This window comes from Lactuca sativa, chromosome 3 (assembly GCF_002870075.4).
Source record: "Lactuca sativa cultivar Salinas chromosome 3, Lsat_Salinas_v11, whole genome shotgun sequence".
In the NCBI taxonomy this organism is placed as follows: domain Eukaryota; kingdom Viridiplantae; phylum Streptophyta; class Magnoliopsida; order Asterales; family Asteraceae; genus Lactuca; species Lactuca sativa.
Genome location: NC_056625.2, coordinates 118,799,402 through 118,810,256, shown reverse-complemented (window position 1 = coordinate 118,810,256; position 10,855 = coordinate 118,799,402). Strand labels below are relative to the sequence as shown.

The following is a 10,855-nucleotide window of genomic DNA, read 5'->3' as shown; positions in this document are numbered from 1 at the left end:
TCGTGACTCAAAACTGTTGCATTTTATTCAGAAAACTAAAGACTTTTATAGCCTACAAAACCTAGTGGAACTAAACAAACAATCAAGCCCACGTTTCCTCTTTTCCAACACCTAAACTAACGATCTAAAAGCCCCAAAAGACTTGGTCCATATGACCCATTCAACCCATAACCTACTACCTTTTATTCAATAACTAAATAAAACAAATACTGAACTAAAACCTTAAATAATATGTCAAGATTAAACATAATATGAGTAGGTACTGGTTTGCCCTATTTGTTATGACCTGCTATAGCATGTCATAATGGTCATATGTGAACACTTCCAACAAGTTTGTTACCTATATGTGTACAAAAAAAAGATAGTTACCCAGATGTAAACATACCGAAAAGTTAATTACCTTAATAAGTCATATTCCCAAGTAATATTAAAGTTTTAAAGGTTTAAAATTTGGACATACTCTAAACTAGAGGTGGCAAAAATTGACACGACACGAAACCCGACACGAAATAAACGGGTTTGGGTAAGATATTTCAACCCGTTTAAATAAAGTTAAATGGGTAAGGTTAGGGTTGAGAATTTCAACTCGAAAATGACCCGTTTATTTATATACATGTTTTTTGAATTATTTAAATAATCTAGAAAGATACAAAACCAAAACCATAAGCAAAATAAAACCTTTGAATTGAATTGTTTTGTAATGTTGAAATGACTTAGCCGTCTAGATCAAGACTTCATTTCAGTTTTTCCATTCTCTCCCAAACTACCCAGTCTCTTTCACCACTCTCACATCCTTATGACCCTGTCATCCGCCTCCCTAACTCCTAATCTTTTATTTGTCATCTGAACTTGCTATGACTTCATTTATTCTGCCTCCAAACTATTAGTTTTTCCTTTCCGCCTACCCAACTCCTACTTTTTCAACATGCTCAATCTTTTAACCTCACATGACACGACATATTTCAAAGTATAGTCCTAACCCGAAATCCGACACGAAAATAAACGGGTTGACATGACACGACACGTTAATTAAATGGGTCGAGTTAGGGTCGTGCACTTTCAACCCGTTTAATGTTTCGACACGATTGTCACCTCTACTCTAAACAAACAAGTCACCACAAAGTAGGGATTGGATTAGTATTTAGGGAGTGATCTTACGCGCCGCCGGTTGAAAGTGGTTAGAATTGTGTTGCTTTTGTTATTAAACACAAGTGGGTTTGTACGGGCAATGTTTTGACATTTGAATGCTACAAAGAAAGGATCATTCCATTTCCACAGCAATACATTTTTTATGTTCATGAATGTGGAAAACCGGTTGTTAACTTAAACAATACCAGTCTTTTGGAAACAACTGCGCCCTCCCAGAAATCCAGCGGCCATTTTTGCACATATATATATACACCCACCCACCACCACCACCTCCACATATCTAACTTTCAACCCTCTTCTCCATCTCTCTCTCTCTCTATATATATCTTTCTTTCTTCAACCTTCTCTCTCTAAAACCTGCAACAATGAGAATGAGTTGCAATGGATGCCGGGTGCTTCGAAAGGGATGTAGTGAAGACTGTAGCATTAGACCTTGTTTGCAGTGGATTAAAGATCCGGAATCACAAGGAAACGCCACCGTGTTTTTAGCTAAGTTCTACGGCCGCGCCGGACTCATGAACCTCATCAACGCCGGCCCTGAACACCTCCGTTCTGGTGAGTACTTCATTTTTCTTGATTTACAAATCTTGATACAACAAACATTGAGATCGAAAGTTTGATAAAATTTCTTTGTGTATTACAGCGATATTCAGGTCACTTCTATACGAGGCTTGTGGTCGGATCGTGAACCCGATATATGGCTCCGTCGGGTTGTTATGGTCTGGAAGGTGGCAGCTTTGTCAAGATGCGGTGGAAGCGGTTTTAAAAGGGTCTCCGATCGTGCAGATATCTTCCGACACGGAGGAGCCGAACAACGGTCCGCCGTTGAAGGCGTACGACATTCGTCACATATCAAAGGACGAGAACTCCGGTGGGTCCAACGAGCTTCACCGGATCAGGACACGATGTCGTTTCAAGAGATCAGGATCGAAAGGAAAAGCAAAAACTAATCGAGTTTGTGTCGGGTCAAGTGATCATGAAGAATCAGGTCACGATGAAGTTAACAACAGGTCGTCTAGTCATGAGTCTACCCTGAGTCATCAATCTGAAGCGGCGCATGTGGTGGAAGGTGAGAGTCACGAGACGGCGGAGGAAAGCTTGGTGTCTGTAGAAACAGCCGAGGGTTCCGCCGCTGCTCCGACGATGCAGGATAAGAAGGATGAGATTGAACTGGAGCTGACTCTTGGCTTCGAGAGGAGTCGAAGTCCTGAAAGTTTGGGAAAAGCGGCTGAAGATTCGGATAACTCCGGCGACACAGTTTATAGGATGGAACTGGGATTAGGTTATCCAGTGTAACCGGATTGTATGTATCTAGTGACTTGGTACATTAGTTTTGACGCTTCAGATCAAGTTTTTTTGTTTGTTGAATTTTATATATAATTTTTTTGGCAAACAAAGGTTATATTACTTAAGATTTCAATGTATAAAATGCAAATCACATAAAAAATATATAATCATATTTTGGTGTTTTTATAGTTTGCCATAGAAAGAATTGTCAAAGTTTATGATAACAAAATATAGTATTTAAATCAAAAAAATTACAAAATATAGCTTTTAATTTATGTCAAAGTTGGTTATTTTTTGTTAATAAACTGAATCATAAAAGTTATTTAAATAATAGTTTTATGTATTTTACCCGTATATAAATTATAAAATGAAACTTGGTGTTTAGTAAATTAGTTAAAGTTTAATTTAATTTGAATCCTAGAAAAGAAATTGTAGTTAAATTTTTATTTAATTATTAATTAGATTAGATTTCTTGAATATTGGGATAAGAATAAGATAAGCGACATTTGGATGTGGTATATGGCCCATGGTATTTGTTACTTTTCATTCCGCCCACAGACATGTCCTAGTTTTCTCCAAATACCAGAAACCGGACATTTCTTTTTGTGTTTGTTGCTGACTCACTACTTTTCCCGAAAACCAGGAGATTAAACCAGGTGGGCCACTCCTTCTTGTGTGGCGATTCGACCCCCACACTGACAACCTTTCACGTGTAATCCACGCGCATCTTTTCTTTTCTGTGCTTTTCCGCGTCTCCAAGCCTCGCCACTTTAACACTTGTCTGCCGCTTCTTAAACTCTCACCACCACTTACACCATTCTCTTCTTTAAAGAATCTTTTATTACAATAAGGGTTAATGCCTACTCTTTGGCATTTTTAGGTTTAGTAGAGTTGGAGAAGATATTCTTTTTTTAAGGCGGCTAATGATATTTAATTAATTTTGTTCTTCAGGAATCAGGATTAAGTATAGATTTAAATTATGGTCGTTGCTTGTTTGATGTAATGTTTGCTTCAGCTTTTATTCTAGCGTCTTTCTAGTTTGTTATCAAATCTGTCGTTCAAAAAAAAGTTAAAGGTTTATAATTTTTTATTTATTTTTATCATTTTTGCAGGTTAAGCAGATTACTTGTTGGTCACTTGCACAAGTCGCACGCCCTATGTGTTGAGAGGGTTAGTTTGGCTGATGTGGCAGCTGACATGATATGCCGCGTTAGTTTGATATTTATAAGAAAAATGAAGGCACAATGAAAGTAACGAGCTGGTTGAGAATCAAACTCGTGACCTCTTAAAGAAAGTGTCAACACCTTCCAAAAAAGACTGTCAACAACAACGCCAACATCAACATCAACGTCAGTGCCTGTAAGTCCCTAATTTGTCTGTGTATCAGTCAGATCCGTTTGATGGTGCGGAATCCCAATCAAACAGATGATGTCGGATAAAATAAGAAGAGAAGGAGAAGAAGAATATTATGAATCTTGAATGTATTAATGATATGAATGAAATTCCTTACACAAGATTCACACACACAAACGTTCCTTTCTCTCTGGCCGTAAACTCTCTAGGGTTCACCAATCTTTACTCCTCACCCTAACACTTCTATTTATACTAGGGAACATGGGCCGGAAACAAATAGGCCGTAAATGAGTTTACGGCCGTAAGGTGTTTACGGCCGTAAACTCAGCCATAAACATGACCAAAAACTCCACAATTATTACACAAAAATACAAATGCCCATAAAAGCAAAGTATAAACCATATTTTGACCCAACAATCTCCCCCTTGGTTTATAGCTTTCTTTTCTTAATTGACCCAACAAGCTCCCCCTAAAAAGTAGTTGACTTTCTTGATAATCTTCATTGGGAACTTGGCTTCAGCAATAATCTTCAAATTCTTCACGAATTCAAGATAAACTTTATGAATCTTCAATGAATGACTTCATCTTGAGCAGTTGGGCTTTTCTTCAGAATTTGGCATTGAACGCATATTGGGTGAGGAGGCTTGACGTACTGATTCTTGAAAGATAGTGCTTTCAGCTTGAGAATCTTTAGAGAGAACATCAGAGAGAACAAATCTTCTGGATCACTTCAGCAGGTACAAAGATAGCAGCAGACTGATTGAGGAGGCTTCAATGCAATCCGTCACATAATCTTCAATTGCAGCTTCACCTTGCTTCTGGGGTTGAAGGATTGAATGTTGAAAGAATAATCTTCATTTCTTGCTCCTTCGAATGTGAATTCTTCGATGCTCACGGACGAGGCTTTGGCTCAGAAATCTTCAACACAAACTCCATGAGTCTTATCTATACCTGAAATCACTATTCAAGACAAAACAAAACTAAAAGAAAACTTAGCACATAAATTAAAATAGAAACAAAAATATTTTTGGATTTTTGATTTTTTTTGAACAAGAAATAAAACAGAAATAACACTATTTTTGGATTTTAATTTTTTTTTTATTTTTCTTCGATTTTTGAATTTTTTTTTTGTTTTTTTTATTTTTATTATTTTTAATTTTTAATTATCCCCTAATATTTAAATTAGAAGAAACTATGACAAATTTAACAAAAATAAAAATGATATCTAACTTTAAGAGTGATTTGGGATCAAAGTTTTTAGACAACCTTTATCCACTTGTCGGTACCTTTCATATTCACATCTTTGTCTGGTCGATCGTCGGTATTGTTGTCCACTTAAACACGAAAAATTTGAGACAGATTTATGCCATACTATTTGTTACAAGACATAATGAACTTAAAAACCTAAAATTCATATCTGATTCTAATTCCTTAGATACTATATCTTAAGGACCATTCATCTGACGACGACCAGGGATATTGTTGTCCACCTAAATTGAGCAGCGAGATCTACAGACAATTTGTATGAGTTCAATTTTAAGTGTACTGGAACGTGTTTCCCGCTTCCTGATATGCCCCAGCCATCAAGAACTTCCAGAGTACTCCTTACACCGGGTGAGCAGACAACCATTCAGAGAGAGAAGAGATTCAGAATTCTATTGCTAACTACTTCAGAGGGGTTGAGAAGAAGAAGGTTGCATATGCTGTGTACCAGGTCGGATTAGAAGTCGCGCAAAGGAGACAGCATATGACTAACAGATAAGAAGTATTTCACACATTTATATATAGCCTGCAGAGAAATAGAGTTGCATATGTTGTGTACCAGGTCGGATTGGAAGTCACGCAAAGGAGACAACATATGACTAACAGACGGAAAGAAAGAAAATGATATTCTACAGACCTAATTTATCGGAATTTACCAGTCGCCCCATCCAACCAGAATTAAGGACAGAATCCGCACATCGAGGAAAAGTTAAACCACGGTTCCAAGTACGGGTTCATTTAATGTGACGAGTAGATTCCCATATATATCTCCCTGCTCAACCTATCCGAGTGTCGTATTGTCAGGCTGAATGGATCTAACTAGGTCAAGATTTGTCAAGTCTATAAATTTCCTAAGTTCAAATCTCCCTAGTCAAGTCCATTTAAAATTTTTCGTGCCTACCGACGCATCAAACCAGAGCATAGACCCTTCAACTTTGGGTACGTTACGCAGACTCAGGTTGCATGTTATCACATGATCATATCACTTCCCAAAACATCTCTGACAAGCACATTCCATTAACATTATATTTTGGTTTTTTTTATTTTCTAAAGTTTTTTTTTTTTTAAATTTTTTAATTTTTGTTTTGTTTTTATTTCTCCCCCTAAATTTGTGCATAAGAGAGAAACGAAAATAAATGCGCAAATTTAAACTATCTTAAAACAAAAATTAGTCTTTAAAGCGAATCAGGTTAAGAAAAACTTAGGAGTATAGAGAAGAAAACGCAAACCGTAATTCACCGATTGAATCTGCATCCAGAAGGTCTGAGAACAGCACGCATAATCTCAGAACAGATCCGAAAATTCTTCATATCATTAAGCACTAACCCTATGTGATCCCTTCTTTTTTTCCTTTCCCGCAAAAGGACACATGTTCTCAAACAATGTTTTGAGTGTTGTACAGTTGAGAGATGTCTCCTATCATGTGCCTGGAACAACCACTACCAACAAACCGAAGTCTGATGATATGCCTCCATAGCTGCTCCGACACAGAGCGGGATTAGTTGGTCTTTGGAACCCAGTCCATTTTGAAACTGGGTCGACCTTTGTTATCAACGCACGATACTCTCTCCCATGACATATCCTGTTTATCACAAACAGAAGATGTAGAAACGTTAGAAGCATTAGGAGATTTGGGAGAGTGAGCCTTTGGAACCCATTTGTAGTTGGGTTTAACCCATTTCTTTTTCGATCCTATGGGTGGCTCAGTACTTGATTTGGAACTTGAAGCCGACTGCCGAGATGACTTTGACCTAACCGGTCTTGGCTTCACAGGAACATCTCTTGAACTGGGCTTGTTGGCCGACATTCCCTTCTTGCCCTTGGGATTCAAATTCTTTGCCTTGTGGGTTGGATGCTTGGCCTTGGGAGTTACATTCTTGGCCTTCTTGGCATTCCAGTCGTCAATGTCTAAACGTGACCTTGAGGGGTTTCTTTTGGAGTATCTCCCTCTTGGCGCGTTCTGCCAGCCTTGCGCATAGTAAGGAACGTATGCGCGATTTGGACAATTTCGGGCAATGTGACCAGGTGTTCCACATTGAAAACAAGTCCTTTTCTTCACTGGGAAATTGTTTCTTCCTGCCCCTGGTGGCGTATCTTTGCCTTGTTTCTTATTGTTCCCACATGCACACTTGCGACAGGTACTCTGTTGCGCTGGAATTGGAGGCCTGTATTTACCAATGGCAGGTTTGTTAGAAGCAACAGATTTAGAGTTCAAGGGGTCGTTTGTTTGTTCAGAAGAACTCTCCTTGTTCTCATCCTCTGCTAGTTTACATGCACAAGAAGTAGCAACATTAGTATCTTCAATATTAATAACTCCTCCTGACACAAATCCAGCTGGTTTTCCGTATTTAAGATGTGCCTCCCTGTCAATCTCTTCTTGTTTCATAGGGATGGATGTGTAGTTATGATTGTAAGGAGGAGGTACACTATCATACCCTAGACCCTTGTGTTGATTCCTTTTAAACTGCATGCTTTGGTCTATCATATTTGCAACCACCTCACTTGAGAAATCATATTTTCTAACATCAAGTTTGGCGGTTTCAAAATGTCCTTTCAAAGATTCAACTTCAGCCACTAGCTCAACATTTTGTTTGACTACAAAATCATAGTTTTCACATTTGTTACTGTAGTCTTCCTGAAGTTTCCTAAAGTCCTTGGTTTTTGCTTCCAACTCAGCCTTCAGGGGTTTCTGTCCTTTCCTGAGTTGATATCCTTCATATCTCAGGTCCTCAACTTCTCTTTTAAATACATCAATTTGTTCTCAAATAAACTTAATCGTATCTTCACATGATTGAGAACAAGAAACTTCACATAAATGAGAACATGACACTTCATTGATCGGAAGATTTACAGAACTCTTTAAAGCGTCAAGCTCTTCAATTACTTCAGCAATACTAAGACGATTGAGATCTTTTGTCTTCTTGATGACAACTACGTTCATATCCCACAATTTCGGAAGTGAATTTAGCAGCTTTTTGTTTATCTCTGATTTGGACAAGAAGATCCCGACTATATTCATCTCGGTAATAAGTGTAGTGAATCGTTGCAACTGAGCTTTGAGGGTTTCTCCAGGGATATAATCGAAAATGTTAAAACTTTGTCTTAACATCTCCTGACGACTCTCTTTCATGTTTCAAATTCCCTCGTAGACCTTAAAATCAATTAAAAAAAACAACTAGAAGCTAAGATAAAAATCAAACGTCAAATTTAAAATGCCTTTATTTATTTATTTATTTATTTATTTATTTTTTAAAAAACAACCTTAAAAGTTAAATTTAAAAAATCAAACTCAAAAGTCGAACTTGAAAATTCAAACTTAAAAGTCAAACCGAAAAGCTAAATTTGAAATTTTAAAAGTTAAACGAAAAAGTCAAAGTTTAAAATCAAATGTCAAACGTGAAAGTCAAAATCAAAATTTGAAATAAAAAGTCAAAAATAAAAGAGAAAAAAAATAAAAACAATTTATTATTATTATTATTATTTTTTATTATTATTATTTTAATTTTGGATGAAAAAGGAATTTTAAAATAAAATGAAATTGAATTTGGGCTGAAAATGACAAAGATGCGAAAGATTGGTGCGACTGGGATTGTTTAAGTTTAAAGTATCGGAATGAAATCAACAAGTTATCTGTTGGAGGAGTAGGCAAGGCGCGTGACTGATTATAGAATGGATCCAGGTTCGATCCTTGCAGCCTTCAAAGCCGTTCTCCTTTTTTATTGAAGCCCTTGCAGGAGCCGCAAACCACTGAGCCGAGCCGTGATCCGAGCCGAGCCGAAAGCGTTCAATCCGCAAGCCGCCGAGCCGAGCCGCAAACTCCGGAAACCCTAGCCGTAAACCCGAATCCCGCCGCCGGCCGTGAACTGTTTCCGGCAGTAAGCTCCGGCCGAAAACCCTTCAACAATTACATGAAAAACATCGATTTTTCGACTTTGAAGCTCCAAAACTCAATCAAAAACCTTTTTTTTTTTATAAAAACACGAAGAACAAACCCCCCTTAATTTTGCGAGATCTATCCAAAAACGCAAAAATATTTCGAAAATAAGATCAAATAATGCTCCAAAATAGAGTTTACGGCCCAAGAACTCGGTGGTTACGGCCGTAAGCTTGGACCGTAAACACAGAATATTCGATTTTTGGATGAAACAATAAATCCTTTTGACTGATACAACTTGGCTCTTATACCAATTGTAAGTCCCTAATTTGCCTGTGTATCAGTCAGATCCGTTTGATGGTGCGGAATCCCAATCAAACGGATGATGTCGGATAAAATAAGAAGAGAAGGAGAAGAAGAATATTATGAATCTTAAATGTATTAATTATATGAATGAAATTCCTTACACAAGATTCACACACACAAACGTTCATTTCTCTCTGGCCGTAAACTCTCTAGGGTTCATCAATCTTTACTCCTCACCCTAACACCTCTATTTATACTAGGGAACATGGGCCGAAAACAAATGGGCCGTCAATGAGTTTACGGCCGTAAACTCAGCCGTAAACATGACCAAAAACTCCACAATTATTACACAAAAATACAAATGCCCATAAAAGCAAAGTATAAACCATATTTTGACCCAACATTGCCTCAAGCCTTATCAGTGTCAACGTGTAGATAATAATCTTATGTAATCTTTGTATATTAGCTAATTATACCGATATTTATAGAATATATAGCAGATCCGATATTTTGGTGATACAGATTGGTTCTTAGTATAGTTTAGTATATATATTCAACATTAGGTTAAAACCCTAATGTTAATGTCTTGGTGACTGTCTTTGTGATAACCCGTTTCTTAGTGAAAGACAATCTTTGATTATTTTGTGCTCTTTACTTTTTATGTTCTTTATTTGCTTAGTTAGTTCGTTCCTGTTTATTATACTTGAAGTGTATCCGATCGAAACAAACCTTCATTTAGTATCAAAGTAGGTTTTTGATACACTCAAATAATTATTTCGACCTCTTACAATCTCAAATCAACTGCTTGCAACAAGATCCTTCTCTTTGATGAACTCAACTTCACTGCTTGGAAATAAAAGGCCTGGATGCTCTCGAGATCATGGACTTTGACATGTTCGACATCATCAACAAAGTTCCCATCGCCGTTATGCATCAATCATCCAATGATGGTGCATCTGATAGTAAGCTAAAGAAGAAATATGTAGCAGGATACAACAAGGAAGAGAAAAGGATGTTGAATCTCGATGTGAATGCGAGAGTTTCTATTGGAAACTCATTCCCTTATTTTATCTATTGTTTGGTTCAAAACTGCTCAACTGATCAAGAGATGATGATCATACTATCATCTTCTTTTGAAAAAGAAAACTTCTCAGATGACGAAGCTTCAAAAGGTAAGTGTCTCATGGCCCAGATCATTGAATCTCACGCTGACACATCAAATGACTGCGTTGGCACTCTTGACCTTGATCCTTCTCAAGCTTAGGGGTGAGCGCGGTGCGGTTCGGTGCGGTTATTAGCCAAAACCTCACACTAACCGCAAATGCGGTTAATCCATTTTCAAAACCGCATGGTGCGGTTATTTTTGCGGTGCGGTTAGGCGGTTATTTTTGCGGTGCGGTTTTATTTTTTTGTGTTGCGGTTATTAACCGCATGAATTTGTTGCGATTATTTTATGTGGTTTTTAACCACAATTTAGAGCTCAAATAGTTTTAAGACTTCAAACATATTACTTGTAATAATAATAAAAAACATAAGCTTTAAGACAATTAACTATTTAACTTAAACCACAAACAACTAATATCTTAAAAACGTCAAATCAATAGTAACTAACAATAAATGTCG

General features: G+C 37.2%; 1 protein-coding gene across 1 annotated transcript; it reads left to right on the top strand.

The window, feature by feature from the left end:
- The first annotated feature begins 1,302 nt into the window (after positions 1-1,302).
- On the top strand, positions 1,303-2,620 carry LOC111919618 (LOB domain-containing protein 41). The gene is made up of 2 exons (XM_023915181.3): positions 1,303-1,704; positions 1,793-2,620. Exons 1-2 carry the CDS (start codon positions 1,515-1,517, stop codon positions 2,443-2,445), a joined length of 843 nt encoding a protein of 280 aa, XP_023770949.1. The 5' UTR covers positions 1,303-1,514; the 3' UTR covers positions 2,446-2,620.
- Positions 2,621-10,855: the final 8,235 nt, after the last annotated feature.

What these genes read in the sequence shown, in the direction of transcription:
- LOC111919618 (XM_023915181.3), top strand. Translation starts at nt 1,515, where the DNA reads ATGAGAATGAGTTGCAATGGATGCCGGGTGCTTCGAAAGGGATGTAGT. An exon ending in CCCTGAACACCTCCGTTCTG is followed by an intron (nt 1,705 to 1,792) that starts GTGAGTACTTCA and finishes TGTGTATTACAG; the next exon opens with CGATATTCAGGTCACTTCTA.